Source organism: Dipodomys merriami, unplaced genomic scaffold (assembly GCF_024711535.1).
Source record: "Dipodomys merriami isolate MVZ:Mamm:240054 unplaced genomic scaffold, mDipMer1.0.p SCAF_1, whole genome shotgun sequence".
Classification (NCBI taxonomy): domain Eukaryota; kingdom Metazoa; phylum Chordata; class Mammalia; order Rodentia; family Heteromyidae; genus Dipodomys; species Dipodomys merriami.
In genome coordinates this window covers 91,433,622-91,451,440 of record NW_027202270.1, presented here as the reverse complement: position 1 = coordinate 91,451,440, position 17,819 = coordinate 91,433,622, and the positions used below count along the sequence as shown (strand labels likewise).

Below are 17,819 nucleotides of genomic sequence, written 5' to 3'. Positions count from 1 at the left end.
CATGCATGAGGCCCTGGGTTCAATTCCTCAGCACCACATAAGCAAAAAGAATCTTTCTTCTCCAGCCAGACAAGGAGGGCCATCATGTGGCAATTCAGGAACATAAGTCAGGTCAGGTTTTTCATAGAGCTAGACAACTCAGAGACAGCCATACAGAAAAGCATGTCAGAATGTTCTAAGGCCGCCATATCTAATACAGCTCAGTCATTTTGCCCTTGACCTCTGACTTCTCCTGTGCCTGAGGAGATATGGGGCATTAGTTCATTTGACAGGTAGATACTAGAGGCACTAGAAAGAGATCATAGATGCAGAACTGTAGGACTGTTGTGGGCACAAGTGAAAATGGCATCCTATGATGTGGAGATAGGAATCATCAAGAGACATTGAAGTCAGAGATGCTGGTACCTGAATTCTGGCCCAGGACAGTGTATTGGAATCTTAGGCTATGATAGATTAGAATAATTAGAATAATTTCTTCCTGCCTTCTTGCTTATTCCTCTTCTGATAACCTTTTTCTTTTTTTTCTTTTTTTTTAGTCGGTCGTGGGGCTTGAACTCTGGCTTGGGTGTTGTCCCTGCGCTCTTCAGCCCAAGGCTAGCACTCTACCGCTTGAGCCACAGCGCCACTTCCGGTTTTCTAGTGGTTTATTGGAGATCAGAGTCTCCCAGACTTTCCTGCCTGGGGTGGCTTTGAACCTCGATCCTCAGATCTCAGCCTACTGAGTAGCTAGGATTACAGGCATGAGCCACAGGCACCCAGCTTTGTCTTCTGATAACCTTTGAGACACTGGTCAAGAGAGCTCCTGGTGCTGCATGTGGAACTCTGTTCACAAGCCTAAGGCTAGACTAGACCAGTGTCTCTGTCTGACCACATTGTGGAGTTCCATTTGGTTCTGAAGCTCCCCTTCCCTCTTCCAGTCTTAGCACAGTGCCCCTTATTGCTTTCTGGGTCCCTAGCTGAAAAGCATACTTTGCCCCTTTGACTTTTTTTTGTTTTACTGACCTACAAATACAAGATGGAATCTTCCCTACTCTTCTTTTATCTAGGCTGTTGGAGGGAGGGGCAGCTGGGGCCTGGGAGGAGAGTGAGATGTGAAGGGAAAGGTGATTGTACTTGCCCTTCTCCTAAAACTGGCTCCTCCCACCCACCAACCCCCAGACTGAGGAAGATAAGAAGAACCTGCTGCGGCTCCAGGATCTGGTAGACAAGCTGCAGCTGAAGGTCAAAGCCTACAAGCGCCAGGCTGAGGAGGCAGTGAGTCCATGGTTTTCTCCCTGTCTTTGTGTGTGTGAGTGTGAGTACTGCAAACCAGTACTAGAGATTGAACCCAGGGCATAGGCAGTATTCCTTAGCTTTTTTTTTTTTTTTTAATGTTCAAGGCTGGTACTCTATTTCTTGAGCCACAGCATTTTGCTGGTTAATTGGAGATAAGAGCTCATGGATTTTTTTCCTACCTGGGCTAACTTTGAACCTCCATCCTCCTATTTCATCCCTGAGTATGTAGGTTTGAGCAATGGTGGTGGCCAGCTTTTTCCTCATCATTCCTCAAGACATCTAAGATGCTAATGCAGGGCAGAGGCAGATGGTACTGAAGACAGAAAGATGATTGTGGCATTAGAATTGGGTTTGGAAGGGGACCTAACTAGGCATAGGGCAGAAGGGAAGACATCAGGCTGAGCAGAAAAGTGTAGGCATGAGGCATGGGGGAGTAGCCCTGCAAGACACCCCACCCCCAGGTAAATAAACATCTGTCTGAGTCCATGGGAATAGGTATGGTGTAGCCAGATCTGATAGGAGCCATGTCTGGCAGCAAGTGATCTCCTCCTGGGCATGAAGGATTCTAAGTACTAGACACATTTGGGGAGGGGACCCCTGGGAGTGCAGGAGTGCAGGAAACCCCTGGGAAGGCTACTGCAGGAACATGAGTGATGAGTGAGTAGCCTGGAGACACAGATAGACCCCTGAAAGGCTGGGAGCCCCTCCCCCACAGCCCATCATCCTCTCGTCTCCTTGATCCCCTCACAGGAGGAGCAGGCCAACACCAACCTGTCCAAGTTCCGGAAGGTACAGCACGAGCTGGATGAGGCTGAGGAGCGGGCAGACATCGCTGAGTCCCAGGTCAACAAGCTGCGAGCCAAGAGTCGTGACATTGGTGCCAAGGTTTGTCCCTTAGACATATCCCTGACATGCATGACCCTCGGAACGCACACTGCCCACGCTACATTTGGGCAGCCCTGACAGCCCTACAACACTCATAACCTGAGACTCCATCCGTGCATGCTCCTGCTCAGAACAGGCCTCCATAGAGACTGGAGCCTCTGCAGAAAGCCTCAGCCCTGCCTTCTAAATGACCAGATCCCTGAGGCCTAACCTCTCACTTTCTAGGGGGTTCTCCCTTAGGAGACGGAAAGTCAGGGCTTCTTCTCATGCCATCTTCCCAGCTGCCCCTTACACATCTTATTCCTTCCTCAGCAAAAAATGCATGATGAAGAGTGATACCACCCTAGAACTGATGTCGCCAACCTACAATAAACAAGACACCTGACTCTGACTCTGACTGTCTTTTCCACCAGCCAGCCATCCTAGAGCAGGAGGGTTGGTGGCCAGCCCCTGTATCAGAGCTATGGGAGCCAAAGCCCTCACATCTACAGAGATGTGTGGATCCTGCTTGAGGTAGCATGGCCCTGCTCAGTTACCCAGTCGAGGAAAAACAAAAGAAAAAGAGAAATTTCAAAAAATGGGAAAACAATAACGAGTGCCAGTGGTTCACACCTATAATCCAGGTGCTCAGGTGACTGAGATTGGAGGATCATAGTTTGGCACTCTCTTGGGCAGAAAAGTCTATGAGACTCCAATTATCCACCAAGAGAGAAAAAGGTATGGCTCAAGTGGTACAGTGCCAGCCTTGAAAGAGAAAGAGAGAGAGGGAGGAAGAGAAGGAGAGAGAGAGAGAGAGAGAGAAATTGAAGGTATGGCTCAAGTGATAGATCACCAGCCTTGAGAGAAAAAGCCAAGCAAGAATAAGAGGCTCTGAAGTCAAGTTCCAATACCAATGTATGCATGCACAGACACAGACACAGACACAGACACAGACAGACAGATAGACAGACAGACAGACACACACATACACACACAGGAAAAACAAAGGGGTCAAAAGGGACAACAAGTTACAAGTTTCAGGAGTGCAGAACATCTGATCCATGGGCATATAAGGCCCACAAAATCATTTGGTACAAGACAGGATGGACACATATGTTTCTCATAGACTTCCAGCATCCATCTGCCCATATATTATACTATTAATATAATTATAATATAAAAATACAGAGAGCAGGATGTGGGGGTGCAGGGAAGGGATGCAGGGTAAGTCTTTTTCTATTCAGTCCCAGAACCACTCCCCCCATATCCCCAACCTCTGTAGGTCACTTCACCATGAAGACATCCCAAGACACTGAGGTCTGCTAAGACTGAGTCCAAACTGGTATGCAGTGTGAACCAAACCTGGGCAATGCACATCTCATTTTCATTCCCACACCGACATTGCATTTCCGCTCTTTCTAAACCCCTACTGAGGCTGCTCAGAGAATGGATCTGGTCCTGACCTTCTGCTCAGAGCAAATCCCTGCCCTCCTCTGGGCTTTTTGACAGTACTAGAGGCACTAGACACACTAGACTGTCATGGACCAGAGAGTATCTGCTTCAAACTCTCTCCAAGCTGTACTCTCCCATAGTTTCATCACGGAGCCCTTTGCCAACCTTGGAGGCTTTGATGACAGGTCTGCTTGTCACTTCTGAATCTCTGGTACCCCATACAAGATCTGCACACTAGATATTCAGGAAATGTATGCTGAGGAATAGGCAAGTTGGGAAGGTGGGTCTGCTGGTGAAGGGATATGAAGATAATTCTAGGACATTGCATTTTTGTTTTTTTGTTGTTTTTTTTTTTTTTGCCAGTCATGGGGCCTGAGCTCTGGGCCTGGGTGCTGTTCCTCAGCTCTTCAGCTCAAGGCTAGCACTCTACCACTTGAGCCACAGTGCCACTTCTGGCTTTTTCTGCTTATGTGGTGCTGAGGAATTGAACCCAGGGCCTCTTGCATGCAAGGCAAGCACTCTACCACTGAGCCACCTTCCCAGCCCATGCATTTTTGTTTTTTAAGCTTTAGCTGGGCTCAGCGTAGTATACAGAGCACCAATTGAGGTCTCAGGAGAGCTAGGTTCCAGCCCTAGCTCTGCTACAAATAAGATCACTTCTCCTAACTAAGCCCCAGATTTCTCTTATGAAGAATGAGGACATGGGACCAGATAATGTCTAAGAGCTCTTCCAGTGCCAGCATTTGGACATTTTTTCTTCTAATGAATTAGGCTGCCCTCATCCCTACCACTCACCACTCTCCTCTTCCCACACCACAAGGGGGCGCTCTGCACACACCCCAGGCAGGCACCTCAGTCCAAGCTTACCAACAGGTGTGTACCCAGATGTTGTCTGAGCCCTTCCTCCCATCAGGTAAGTTGTGTGCCCTCTCAGTCACACAACTCCAGGTGCCCAACCTCCAAGCACACCAGAGTGGCATTGCACACAGCATTATGGGGATCTCTCCCTCCTCTGATGTCCGAGTTTTAGAAGTTTGATCTTGGGCTAGCTTTTACCTCCTCACTGCGCAAACCTGGTCCCAGACAAGGAGCCAGGACTTTCTCCAGACATGTCCATGAATACATCTTGGCATTCCTAACCTGCCCAAAATCTGAAGAAGAAGTCAACGACTCAGCGGTAGATTATGAATCTTTTAATTTGGAAATGACTTGAGAGCACAGTAACATCCCTTCCCCTCCCCCCTCCTCTCTGGCCCCATCAGATATGTCCCCAGTGACTTCTTAGGCACATGTCTCTGTTGATCAGGGGTGAACAGTGGGCTGGGGAGCAAGTGAATCCAAAGGAGAGGTGTTTGAGCTCCATGGTCTCTGTGTCTGGCTGAGTCTGGGAGCCAGGTAAGCCTAGAGTCACTGCTGGTCCCCTGTGAAGATGGAGCCCAGGCAAGGAAGCCATGTCTGGTTATGTTATCTGGGACAGAGTTGGGGGCATCTTCTTTCTCAGGGCACAGACACTCACCCTGGGTAGCCTGGGGTGCCATCTCGGTCCGGTAGATCTTGAAAGCATCGTAGGCAAAGACAGAAATGAGGATGACACCAAAAACCTGTGGGAGGAGAAACAGAGAGTGCACAGCAGAGGCTATTGGACGAATGAATTAAGGGAGAGGAAGGTGGGTAATCAGAAGAGGAGTATGGTCTAGACCCCAATCACTGGCTTTAGCATTGGGCACAGGAAGTGTGTTAACACTAGCCAGAGGTTCCAAGGGGTTAAAGAGCCCTGCAGGGCTGGACTCACAAAAGCAGCAATGGCAGCTCCCTCCCGGGAGGTCACAGCAGCAAAGGATACCACCAGGAAGATAATGATGGCACTGACACAGCGAAGAAAATCCTGGAGAGTAAGGAGTGACATCAGAAAGTAGAGGGGGTACCATTAGAGATTTTACAGACTAATCAGCTCCCTAAGCCTCAGGATTCTGATTTTCTAAATATAATTTTGTTGTTATTATTAAGGTATTACACAGTGGGCTTACTGTTTCATAAATCCATTAAACAGTACATTTCCTTTTGGACAATGTCATCCTTCCTTTGTTCTCTCTGTCTCTCTCTCCTGTCCCTACCCACAAGTTGCATAGTTCATTTTCCACATAGAATCTACAGAGAAGATTCTGAATTTTCACATAAGGTTGTCCTGGGATGCCAAGAAGCACCTTGGAGAGAGTGGGCCCACAATGCTAACCAGGGAATGGAAGCAGGCGAATGCAGAACAAGCAGGGGCAGTGGCTGAGGGTGGTGGTGGGGACCAGCCAGGAGCACCAGTTGGGGCAGAGCAGAGACTGGGCTTTTGGTAAATGGGAGAACAGATCTAAGGAATATATGTCCTCCACTTTAGCTGGGGCCCTTCAGTGTGTCACCAGTGTGGGTCCAAGAAAAGAGGGTTTGTTGCTTATTTGGGGGGTTAGGTTGTGTGTGTGTGTGTGTGTGTGTGTGTGTGTCTGTGTGTGTGTGTGTCTGTGTGTCTGTGTGTGTCTGTGTGTGTCTGTGTGTGTGCTCTTGCTTGGCTTTTTTGCTCAAGACTGGTACTCTATCACTTGAGCCACTTCTATTTCTATTAGCTGATTGTGCAGACTTTTCTGCTAGGACTGGCTTCAAAGTACAATCCTTCAATCTAGCTAGGATTACAGGTGTGAGCCATCAGCACCCAGATCAAAAGCACTGTTTAGAGCACAGGGTACAGCATGGAGCAAAGCTCGGATGGGCGCAGCCACCAGAGGGGGAAGGGAAGGACCAGGACAGGGCAGTGGCAGGATTCCTTACCAAACAAGGCCAGTTAAGCCGATCGAAGCGTTGATAGTACTGGGTGGCGTATAGGAAGAGGAAGGCGAGTGTGATGAAGAACTCCAACAGTGCCGCAGCCATGTAGGCAGAGATGGAGGCCGTGAAGCAGATGAAGATGATGAAGGTCAGAGCCTGAAGGACCAACCATGGGGGAATTGCCAAGGAGGGGATCATGCACAGGATTTCCCTACTCTGGATTGACCCAAGTGGCACCTACTACTGGTCTTTGGTGAGGAAGAAGGAGAGTTCAGGCATGTCTCCAATTTCCAGTGTCAATGGCCACCATTCCAAACCTTTTGTCAATCAGGGGCCATCTCCAACCTCCTGCTTCCATCAGCCCAGAGATCATAGTAGCACCAATATTTTGACCACAGCCACCAGGAAATGGTGTCCCCAGATGCACCAAATACAAGGTACACACTGACCCCTGAAGTTGAGCCTACAGCTCCTATGCCTCAGGAGGCATCACTGGTCCCATTAATGCTTTCTTCACTCCAGAGTGCCTAAAACTCCACTTACAGGAACCATAGCTTTTGATTCCACCTTAAGAAAGGCTTAGGGCTGGGAAGGTGGCTCAGTGGTAGAGCACTTGCCTTGCATGCCTGAGGCCCTGGGTTCGATTCTCAGCACCACATAAGCGAAAAAGAAAAAAGCCAGAAGTGGTGCTATGGCTCAAGTGGTAGAGTGCTAGCCTTGAGCTGAAGAGCTGAGGGACAGTGCCCAGGCCCAGAGTTCAGGCCCACAACTGGACTCGAAAGAAAGAAAGAAAGAAAGAAAGAAAGAAAGAAAGAAAGAAAGAAAGAAAGAAAGAAAGAAAGAAAGAAAGAAAGAAAGAAAGAAAGAAAGAAAGAAAGAAAAGAAAGAAAGAAAGAAAGAAAGAAGGCTTAGAAAAAGCCACTTCCTGGCCATATGGGATAGCAGATATGCAGAGGCCTTAGGCTGGCACTGTGCTCTTACTAAGTAACCAGGAGCTACTTCGTTTCCTGAGTAGATATCCATGGGCAGCAGTCACCATTAGTGTAGCTACAGGAAGTCTGCCTTTTTGATAGTTTATGTTAAAGGCTGGGGAAAGTCAGACCACATTCCCCCATCCATTCCTTCCCTGTGTCTTATATCCCCTCAGTATCTCAGAAAGTTGTTCTTCCATCTAACTTCACTCTGTCCTGCTGCAACTTAAACTTGCTGTACGTGCCTCTGGATGGAGAGGCAGCAAGAAGGCCCAGTAGAGCTGGGTACTGGTGACTCACACCTGTAATCCTAGCTATTCAAGAGGCTGAGATCTGAGGATTGTGGTTCAAAGAGCCTGGGCAGAAAAGTCCACCAAACTCTCCAATTAATAACCAAAAACCTGGAAGTGGAGTTGTGTGGCTCAAGTGGTAGAGAATCAGCCTTGGGCAAAATTGCTTAGAGACAGCACCCAAGCCCTGAGTTCAAGCCCCAGTACTAATACCAAGAAGAAGAAGGAGATTGAGAAGGAGAAGGAGAAGTAGGAGATAAAGAAGATGCAGCAGGGATCAGGAGAAGGATTCAGAAAGCCCAGGAAGGGGACTGTTACTGGTGAGCCTGAGCAGAGATCAGCACAGGGCTGCACCACGGAGCCAGGGATGGGAGAAATGGAGGCACGACATGAGGTTGGGGAAGTAGCTGTTACCAGCTCAGTCTCCAGCAGTATGCCTTTGAGGGAAGACAGGAAAGTCTTGTCCACAGCGAAGCCCTGGAGCTCTGCAGCTGCCCCCTCCTCAGGAGGCCGGTCCCAGCGATTCCAAGCGCTGAACATCTCCGTCAGGCTCACGGGGCACAGTCCTAGGAAACCAAAAGCTGGCAGGAGGGGGAAAATAGACAGGAGCAGGAAGACACTTAAAGAAATCTTAAAGTCAAGCAGGGCCCTGTCTGTGGGGCTCCAAGAGAAGGTGACAGTCAGGGGAGGCCTACCCAGATGTGTTTCACCCAGCTGCCCAGAGTGCCTCTTCTGTGTCCTGCACCAGCCCCCAGGACATGGGAGGGGTGGGGGAGGCGTGGTTAAGCCCTCTCTTACTCCAGCCCAACCCAGCCTGGAAAAGGGAGAAGGAAGGAGGTCAGAAGGAAGCCAGAAGAGCTAGGAAGTAAGCAGAAAGACAAGCACCGAGCTAGGAACCCCTGTGACCTAAGTCTGAAGAAGTTTGTGCCTCCTCCCATAACCTTCATCTGGCTGATCCTTTCTTTTTTTTTTTTTCTTTTTAGGATGGGTGGGAGCTGAGCACAGGCAGCACCCCCAGAACCAAGCTGCAGCAGCCAGGACCAGAGGACAAAGGCAGATTGTTGAGGAGACAAGGGGGCGCTGTGTGCCTACTGCAAGTACCTCAATGGGCCTCTGTCTTTCTCCAGCATGTAGCTTGGCCTGCCCCCACCCTGGTGTTCAGAGATGGCCAAAGAGCTAGAGAGAAGAGAGAGCGGGAGAGCACCTGGGAAACTGGAGGACAAGAAGAGCAGGCAGGATAAGCAGTAGGTAAGGGCTGGTGTTAAGGAGAACTACAGGGTGTTCAGGTGCCACGGATGCCAAAGACAGAGGACACCATTTTTAAATATAGATATTTATTTGGTAAAATTCTCCATTTCAAGAACAGTTTCCTCCTCAAAATGATCCATGTAAAAGGATAAGTCATTACAGCCGGGTACGTGCAAAGCATATGCTTTCATAGTATTTGATGAATGAATGAATGAATGAATGGAGGGCCAAAGGGGGAAAAAAAATCAACAAAGTGCCTGTGCTGGGTCAGGGCAGCTGGAGATAGGAGAAGAGAGAAAGCCCAAAGTGTGGCTTCTAGAGAGGTGGGTAATGCTTTGTAACTCTTCCCTGAGAAGAAATGTCAGGACACCAGCTTCTAGCAGCCTTAAGTTGAAGCTGCTACCTTCCAAAAGTGCTTCCAAAAAAGTGCAAAAGTGTAGGCTTCTCCCCAAGCCCCCCCCTTCCCCCTCCCCCCCCCCGCCCCCGCATCCTCTCCCAGGATCCTGCTGTTCCAGGTAATTCTCTGGAAGAACCAAGACTTTGGATACCTTGGCCCACTGTGGCAAAGGGATTGGACACCTGGCTCCAGTTTTCCCATCTAGGCATAAGCCTCTGGTGGCTGGCAGAGGACTAGGCCATCACCCGGGGCCGCACGCACACACAAGCAAAGGAGACTTGGTAAAGCCTGCGCTCCAGGCAGTAGCGGTGCCGGGCTTGCTGCTCCCCGTGGCATGGCCGCCGGTAGAAGACAGTCTGGTTGTGGTAGAGAGGCTCTGAGTTGCCCAGTGGGTCCATGTGGGAGCCAGTCTGTAGGCTGACACAGTGTGGACACAGGCAGCGAGCATGATACAGGTCCTGAGGGAGTCGGTTCAAGTCTCTGTCCAACCTGCAAAGATGGTACTGGTCAGGATCTGGTGAGTCAGGCCAGAAGCAGGGAGGGCTGGGTGGCGTGGGGAGACTAGAGGAAGGAAATGGTGCTGCTGACAATTTGGCTATTGGTTTGTTTGTTTAGACAAGGTCTCATCTTGTAGCACAGTCTGGCCTCAAAACTATAATTCTACTATTTCAGCCTCCAGTATAGGGCAGACATACACCATTATACCTGCATGGTACCTGGCTTCTTCTAATTTTCCTCTTCTTCCTCTTCCTCTCCTTCTCCTTCCTTCCTCTTCTTCTCTTTCTTTCCTTTCTTCTCCTTCTCCTTCTTCTTCTTCTTCTCCTTCTCCTTCTTCTCCCTTCCTTCCCTCCTCCTCCTCCTCCTTATCCTCCTCCTCCTCCTCCTCCTCCTCCTCCTCTTCCTCTTCCTCTTCCTCCTCCTCTTCCTCCTTCATGCATGTGTGTGTGTGCGCACACACAGGCACCCGCACGTGCAGGCATGCCAGTACTGGGGCTTGAACTCAGGGCCTGTTGTTCTTATTTGGCTTTTTTCATTCAAGACCGGTACTCTACTACTTGATTCATAGCTCCATTTCTGGGTGGTTTTTCCTGCCCCAAGCTGGGCTTTGAACTGAAATTCCCAGATCTCAGGCTCCTGAGAAGTGAAGATTACAGGTGTGAGCCACCAGTGCCCAGCAGTAGGTACCTCAGATCTGATACCTATTGTATGACTTCAATCAAGGCACCCCCTTCTTTATTTTCCTCAATTGTAAGTGTGCAGAAGGGATGAAAGAGCTGCTTTCCAACTGGTCCAGAGTCCATAAGAAAATGGGAGAGGGTGAGTAACCTCCTGCTTCAGCCTCCAGCAGACAAGCTCTGCTTCCTTCTGATAAATACAAGAGGCTCCAGCATAAGGCTCCTTATGCAATATTATCCTTATTACTACATTTTGTAATTTTCAAGCTCTGATACTGGGACTTAAACTCAAGGCCACACACTCTTCTTTGGCTTTTCCTCCACTTTCAGCTTTTTGCTGATAAATTGGAGATGAGGTTCTTGAATTTGTCTGCCCAGGCTGGCTTTGAACTGAAATCCCCAGATCTCAGCTAGGAATGCAAGCTAGGAATGCAAGCATGAGCCACTGGCACCCAGCTTCATTTAGAATTTTTTTTCATTACTATTGTTGCAAAACTATACATTGTTCTGACAGCCAAATATATAGAAGGATATATGATGAAGACTAGCACTCTCCAATTCTACTCCCCAGGGGGAGCTGTGTCCAAGCACACATTATTATCACACTTAGGGATTCATGGGAAGACATAGACCTACTCTGAAAGGATTTCATGGTGGAGAAAGAGGCTTAAAAGCCATGGAAAAGTAGATACCCCGTACTCTAAGCAGAAAACCCCCAGCATGTAAGACTACTCCATACAGACAAACCTTGGCAAACTGGGGTTCAGCTAATGAAAGAAATACCTTGCAAGTAAAGGTTTTGATGTCAAATGAGACTCCAATAGAGCAGAAGCTGCCTTTTTCTAAACTTGTTTGATATTGTTGTTTTTTTTCTGAGATGAATATTTGCACCTCATTTCATCGATGAGTATTACACAGAACCCTCTGGGGAACCCTGAGACAGATCAAGGGTTCACAGCCTCCCAACAAGGAATCTAGGACCCAGCTGAATCAGTTTCATCTGGCACCCAACTTTCCCAAAGAGGTTCTCATACAGTCAGATTTGCCTCAGGACCAAAGTATTTTCCACCTAAAACCTAATCTCAGTCAAAGGGGTCCCCTCCCTAAAACACTAAACTCTATCCATCCCCAAGCCAAAGCTAAATAGAACTAGACTCATGGGAAATAGGAACAGACTCCCAATGAGGACATAATACAGAAGAAAATGTTTGTGATCCCTAATGTCATTATTTTTCGTAGTTAGCTTTTTGTCTGTATTTCAGGGATTCCTTGTATTTTTCACATCATGGCATGAAGATAGAATTATAGTATTTATGTGGTATACTGTACAGGAGAATAAGATAACCGTGATTATGATCAAAGATAACAGCCCAAGGATCCTACCACCCACCTGCCCTGAAAAGTTTAGTGGCTAATTTTTGTAGCATGCTTCTCATCTCTTCCTAGCTCTGGACAGTAGCATTTGGTACTAGAATATTTTATGCTTTTATCATTTTAATATCACCTGTTATTTAGTTTAAAAAAAAAGTGAACCACCATGGAGAAGGAAGGAGGAAAGAAGGGAGGGGGGAGGGAGAGAAAGGTCTCAACTGAATTTTACAAACTTTACATACATTATTTCAATTGATCTGCACATTAGCCCCATAGGCTTTAATCTCATTATATAGAGGAGGAGGAGGAGGAGGAGGAGGAAGAAGAAGAAGAAGAAGAAGAAGAAGAAGAAGAAGAAGAAGAAGAAGAAGAAGAAGAAGAAGAAGAAGAAGAAGAAGAAGAAGAAGAAGACTTGAAAAGAAGCCTTGAAAATTTGCCAGTTATTGGCTCAAAACTACCCAATGCTCCAATCTAGATCTGTGTAACTTTTAGACCTTGCCAGACTTTCTGTTATTAAAAGAGAAAGGGAGGGAGCAGGGCAAAGAAAAAGAGGAGAGAAAGGTAGGCTGGAATTAAGGAGAGCTCCTCATGTGTGTCCTGACAGCACATCTGGGTGACATTTTGCAGGCATTCAGTAAAGGGACAGCAGACTCACTCGTATCTCCAGGGGGAGATGGCCCTACTGTTGAGGGGTCCGTCTTCGCTGGCCCTGCAGAATGCTGGGTTGTGGGGGAGGCTGGCTGGTGCCGGGGGAGTCACAGGCACAGTGGTCCACTTCAGCCAGTCCTCAGGGAATTCCTGTCCTTTGCTGGGGCAACATCTGGGCAAGTGGCTGCAGTCCTTCTGGACCCGAAAACTGAGGGTTCCCGTGATCATTGCCAAGAATACAACCACCTGTAGGCACAGACCAGTGAGAGAACTGTTCTCACCAAATCTGGACACGTTGTATCCAGCCTCCCCTCACCCCCAGTGGCTCCCTGAGATCCTGGAGCTGGGAGACTGGCCCCCCTCCCCCCTCATGGCAGCATCCTCTGCCAACCATCAGCGGGCTCACCTGGTTCATACTGGCTGCTGCTCGCTCAGCCACAGGTGCTGTCTCACTGACACACAGGCCTTCTGGAAGCAGGCTGAGTGTGGAAGGCAAGGAGCCTTGGTTTTATGTTCAGCAAACCTGTTTTGCTTATTCAAATTTATTTCCACTATCTTTTGGAGGGAGTGTCTTGAGATTAAAAAAGAAAAGAAAAACAAAGCAAAAAAAAAAAAAACAAAACAACCAAAACAAAACCTGAAAGCATTTCCAAAAGCTCCTCTCATGGAAGTTGTGATGAGCATGATTATTAGCTTTGATCTTTGCAGTTTTCCAGGGCGTGGGGATGTAAAAGCAATAGCATTCTACTATTGCGGGTCTTTGTAGACTGGCCTTATAGGGATTTCCCTGTTTGGTTTGCTACCTCCCACCTAGGGTCTAACCTCGACTCTTCCCTTCTTCCCAGATGTCCCTGATGACACACGCTAGTGAATACTTTCCTTCCACTCCATTTCCTTTGACCCTGATTCCCCTTTGTTCTCTCCTCCCAATTCCTACAAACCCATCATCTAGGATGTCACCTTCATTGTCCATTACACACTCCATGACTTGCCCTCATTCTGTCCAGTTGTTTCCCCACACTTTCCCTGGCCTCTTTCCTTGGGATTAAGTTAGGCTTCACCCTGCAGATTCACCAGGAAGGCTCTGATGCAGCAGTCTGTTGGTTGGATGGGCAAGGCCTGCTGGAAGAAGTTGTGGGTGATTGTTCCCATTGCATCGATGAGATAGTGGAGCAAGGAGGAGGATTCGCACAGTGACAACTTTACCTGAGACCCAACAGGAGATCTGACTTGTTGGGGCCTAGGGGCAAGATAAATAGATTGATAGCAAGATGGATAGCTGCCCCTCTCAGGCCATGGGTGGTAAGTGGGAGTGAAGGGATACATTCAACTTCAGTATCTCTTGGTAACATGGGGCTCTACTAGCCAGGAGGGAATATTCATGTTCCAGAAAGACAGAGATTGACTAGGGTCCCCCCTTGCTGGAGAGGACTTGTACACATTTACTTTCCTCCAGGCCTGGTTCTTCCAACCCATGGAGCACCCCACCCCAACACACTCATACACAGACATTGTCTCTAGAATAATTCATACTGATTTGCATGTGCTTTCCCTCAGAAAATACTCCTGTAGTAACCAAGGACTCGGGAAATAAACAAAGGGAACTAGGAATAACTTAAAACACCTAGAGTGAGGGGGAATCTTTCTAATGTTACAGTGAAGGTAAGGCAGCCCCAAAAGAGAGAGAGGGTAGTAGAGAGTATTCTACAAAACTGAGAGAAGTTGCTCTGGTGAGTTCTGAGAGGAAAGGGAGAGCTGGAGGTGACATAGTAGAAACCAGTGGCGACTTGAAATGCACAAATACTTAGAAAGAACTATGAAGACAGGAATATCATCACCCACTCTCAACCCACCCTTGCCTCTATGCTCCCAGACATGTGTTTTCCCCTTCATACGATGCTGCTTTTGCTCCATATATGCCCATGTGCCAGGCATGATGCTAAGCCCTGCACATGTATCACTTTTTTTATCCTGACCGGAAGACCGTGGACATGGAAACTATTATCCTCCAATTACAGATGAGGAAACTGAGTGTGACCTAATGTGATTTAGGAACCTACTTGAGGTCACATAATTAGAAAGGGTTTGAGCCACTTTTCCATTCCAGCCCTGAACAAATCTAAGTTTCTGGCAGGAAGGTATGGCAATCTTTAGTGGGCTGTGAGGAAAGGGGAGCCCCCCACTCCTTGGGAATGCTTTCCTGCTCACCTGGGCTTGGGTTGTATCTACCCAAAGCCACAAGGCATTCCTGCCCTCTTAGGCATTTTGCCTGCTGTCTGGAATCCACAGTTCCTGCTTCCTGTTTCCTAGCCTTTGGTCTGGCACATGGTCTCAGGGTGGCTTCTGCTGTTCCTAAGCAACCCTCAACCCCAGAACAGGCTCTTAGAGCAGTACTGTGTTCAAAGAACTGGATTTCTATGGGTGTCCTTGCTCCTCCTATCAGATCCCCAAGTTTGAGGGAGCAGAACTGGATCTTGCCCTCGACCTCTGTGCAGGAAAAGGTGTTCAAAGGGGCTGGAAATGACTCCAGTTTTTTATTCCAACTATTGACTCTGCAGAAGGGTCTTGGACTGGGTGACTGGGACCTTGCCCTTCAGGAAAGCCTATTGGGGGTAGCTCTTTGCTTCTGTTCCTTAGGCAGAGGAAACACCTCTCACCACACAGTCTTTCCCATCTCATAATGACCAAGCCTGACCCGAGTACCTGAGCCACGTGCCCCCACCCCACCCCCGTTTGCTCAGCCTCCATCCTTATCTCCTCCGTAGCAGCTTTGTGTGATTCTTTAGGGTGACTCCCTGCCATGAGAAACATTTTCCAGAGGGTTTCCTCCTGGGGTGACTAGTTTTGGAATCCCTGAGTCACCTCAGCTTCCAGGGAATCCTCGGGGGTGTGGGGATATGGGGGTGGCAATTGGGAGAATACCGGGGGCGGGAGCCAAGGAAGGTTCACCCAGCAGGAAGGGTATCCTCCCAGCATGTTCCACACCCATTTGGGTCTAATGTGATGGAAAAGAGGGCTAGAATTCTATTGCTGGGACCCTGAGAAAAGAGGTTGGGGTATACAAGGAAGGAGCAGAGCAAACGTGATGGAATATACCTCCAACCCTTGGCTTGGAAATGCTCTTGGGGCTTGCAGAGAACTAGAATAAGCTTGTCCTGCACCTTTCCAGAAAGATATTCAAGTCCTCACCTTTTGCCTTGAAGTTTTGGTCCAGCTTTTGAGCACTCTTCCCCTTGTGTCCTCTCTCTGTTCTTCCCAATTCCTTGGTAGGCATGTGTGTTGATGCAGGAGCTGGGAGGAGGGAGACATACACCTGCAGGACCACAAAAGCACCAAGCAGCTTAGTTATTCTGGACCTCAACTCCAGAAATAGTGTAGTATCCACAGGACTCAGCAAGCCAGTTAAAGTTCATCTGTATTCATCTCCCCAAGGCAAGACCACTGGGTATTAAAATGGTGGAATATTACTGCACCTGCAAGTAAGTAGCAATCATGAACAACCGCCTAGGGTCCAGCAACTAAAGGGTAAATGTCTGGCACAGATGGAGCTCTCCACAACACGCCTCTCATGTTCTCATTTGTAGCTGATATTGGTACTGGTTGCTAATTGCTGTTATTTGGGGGAGGGGCTTGAATTCAGGGGCTAGGTGCTGTCCCTTAGCTTTTTTGCTCAAGACTGGTACTCTACTATTTACGGCACAGCTCCATTTCTGGCTTTTTAGTGGCTAACTGGAGATAAGAGTCTCCCAGACTTTTCCTGCCTAGGCTGGCTTTGAACCATGATCCTCAGATCTCAATCTCCTGAGTACCTAGGATTGCAGGTGTTAGCTACCAATGTCCAGTTAGGTTGCTAATTACTTTTAATATAATCCGCTGCAAAATGCTTAGGCTCAGGAATCTGCTTTCAAAGAGGACCCAGTTTGGCCTGAGAGACAGATGGAGAACTGGAGTTAGCAAGATAATGAGTGCAATAACCATAAAGGGGCCCATCGGCTGCACCGGACATAGAAGAAAAAGAACTAAGCAAGACAAAGACAGCGATGGGAAGGGAGGAATGAGAGGGAAAGAGGGAACAGCCTATACTAAGCAAAAGGAAAGAAATGTACACATCACCTGATGTGGAAGACATAATTTGTATTGTCAAAGCTCATAGAATTCACAACTTTCATAGACCATGATAATGACAATTTGCCTTGAGAAGGTTAAAATGTGTTTGTGACCTTAACTAAGTATCACTGTTCCACAATACTGTGAAATATGTGAAATTTATGTAATCATCTAATCTCAATTTTTTTAAAAAAGTGAGAGAAGGGATGGTTAGGAGCGCTGGGTGACAATGCTGTCAGACACTTTGTACCCCCAGCACAGGGACAGTATCTCCCCAAGGAGAAGTTGGGATTATATAGCTTTGTCCTTTGTCATTCATCCACTCACCAAATATTTATTGAGCATCTACTATACAGAAAGCATTTCTGTTCTAAATTGTAGAATGACATCTGAACAAGCCAGATAAGGTAACTGACATAAAATTTACATTTTAGGAGAAGACATATGACAACCAAGGATTTCTCTTTTTTTGGGGGGGGGTGGTTCCGGTCGTGGGGCCTGAACTCTAGGCCTGGACGCTGTCCCTCAGCTCTTCAGCTCAAGGCCAGCGCTCTACCACTTGAGCCACAGCGCCACTTCCGGCTTTTTTCTTTTTGCTTATGTGGTGCTGAGGAATCGAACCCAGGGCCTCATGCATGCAAGGCAAGCGCTCTACCACTGGGCCACCTTCCCAGCCCAACAACCAAGGAAACAAGGTAATTTCTGATGATAACAAGTTCTACGAAGAAAATAACACAGGGAAGCCGCGTGCCGGTGGCTCATGCCTGTAATCCTAGCTACTCAGGAGGGTGAGATCTGTGAATCATGATTCAAAGCCAGCCCAAGCAGGAAAGTCCATGAGACTCTTATCTCCCATAAACCACCAGAAAACTGAAAGTGGTACTGTGACTCAAGAGGTAGAGTGCTTGCCTTGAGCTGAAGAGCTGAGGGACAGCACCCAGGCCCAGAGTTCAAGCTGACAAAAAGAAAAAAGAAAAGAAAAGAAAGAAATAAACAGTGTTATGAGATTGGGAGGTACTGTAGAGGTAAAGGGTCTTAGAGAATGGGAGGGTAAATCTAACTTGGAAAGCCAGGAAGGCCTTTCTGAGGATATAGGATTTAATATGGCAATAGAATGGAGAGGGAGAGCAGGACATATGCAATCCTCAAGGTGGAAAAGGGCTTGGCATATTTGAGAGACACAAAGGACAGTGTAAAACAAGGGTTGAAAAGG

General features: G+C 47.9%; 3 protein-coding genes across 10 annotated transcripts in view; 1 reads left to right on the top strand and 2 right to left on the bottom strand.

The window, feature by feature from the left end:
- The window catches only part of Myh6 (myosin heavy chain 6), a 30,384-nt gene extending 27,833 nt beyond the window's left edge, over nt 1-2,551 (top strand). Inside the window, exons 37-39 of the mRNA XM_070025350.1 lie at nt 1,159-1,254; nt 2,026-2,160; nt 2,473-2,551. Coding sequence (XP_069881451.1) covers nt 1,159-1,254; nt 2,026-2,160; nt 2,473-2,496 — 255 coding nt within the window. The 3' untranslated portion in view covers nt 2,497-2,551. The remainder of the gene's footprint in view (nt 1-1,158; nt 1,255-2,025; nt 2,161-2,472) is intronic.
- A 2,218-nt stretch (nt 2,552-4,769) lies between these two features.
- On the bottom strand, nt 4,770-8,582 carry Cmtm5 (CKLF like MARVEL transmembrane domain containing 5). Of its 8 annotated transcripts, none has more exons than XM_070025374.1 (5): nt 8,567-8,582; nt 8,075-8,474; nt 6,403-6,555; nt 5,384-5,476; nt 4,770-5,192 (listed from the first exon to the last, which is right to left on the bottom strand). In XM_070025374.1, exons 2-5 carry the CDS (start codon nt 8,198-8,200, stop codon nt 4,785-4,787), a joined length of 780 nt encoding a protein of 259 aa, XP_069881475.1. In that variant the 5' UTR covers nt 8,201-8,474; nt 8,567-8,582; the 3' UTR covers nt 4,770-4,784. The 8 variants fall into 8 exon arrangements, with proteins under 8 accessions (XP_069881475.1, XP_069881504.1, XP_069881485.1 ...); XM_070025403.1 differs by lacking the exon at nt 8,567-8,582 and having other exon boundaries at nt 8,075-8,241; nt 8,356-8,565; XM_070025384.1 differs by lacking the exon at nt 8,567-8,582 and having other exon boundaries at nt 8,075-8,226; nt 8,356-8,565.
- A 956-nt stretch (nt 8,583-9,538) lies between these two features.
- Il25 (interleukin 25) lies at nt 9,539-12,942 on the bottom strand. Its single transcript, XM_070042087.1, has 3 exons — nt 12,906-12,942; nt 12,507-12,745; nt 9,539-9,794 (listed from the first exon to the last, which is right to left on the bottom strand). Exons 1-3 carry the CDS (start codon nt 12,912-12,914, stop codon nt 9,539-9,541), a joined length of 504 nt encoding a protein of 167 aa, XP_069898188.1. The 5' UTR covers nt 12,915-12,942.
- Nucleotides 12,943-17,819: the final 4,877 nt, after the last annotated feature.

Excerpts from the sequence above, each read along its gene's own strand:
- Cmtm5 (XM_070025374.1), bottom strand. The coding sequence starts at position 8,200 with ATGTTCAGCGCTTGGAATCGCTGGGACCGGCCTCCTGAGGAGGGGGCA. Across the intron at positions 6,556-8,074 it reads TACTGCTGGAGACTGAGCTG|GCTCTGACCTTCATCATCTT; the intron begins GTAACAGCTACT and ends TTGGTCCTTCAG. Across the intron at positions 5,477-6,402 it reads GGCTTAACTGGCCTTGTTTG|GATTTTCTTCGCTGTGTCAG; the intron begins GTAAGGAATCCT and ends CTTACTCTCCAG.
- Il25 (XM_070042087.1), bottom strand. Across the intron at positions 9,795-12,506 it reads ATCTCCCCCTGGAGATACGA|GTTGGACAGAGACTTGAACC; the intron begins GTGAGTCTGCTG and ends CCATCTTTGCAG.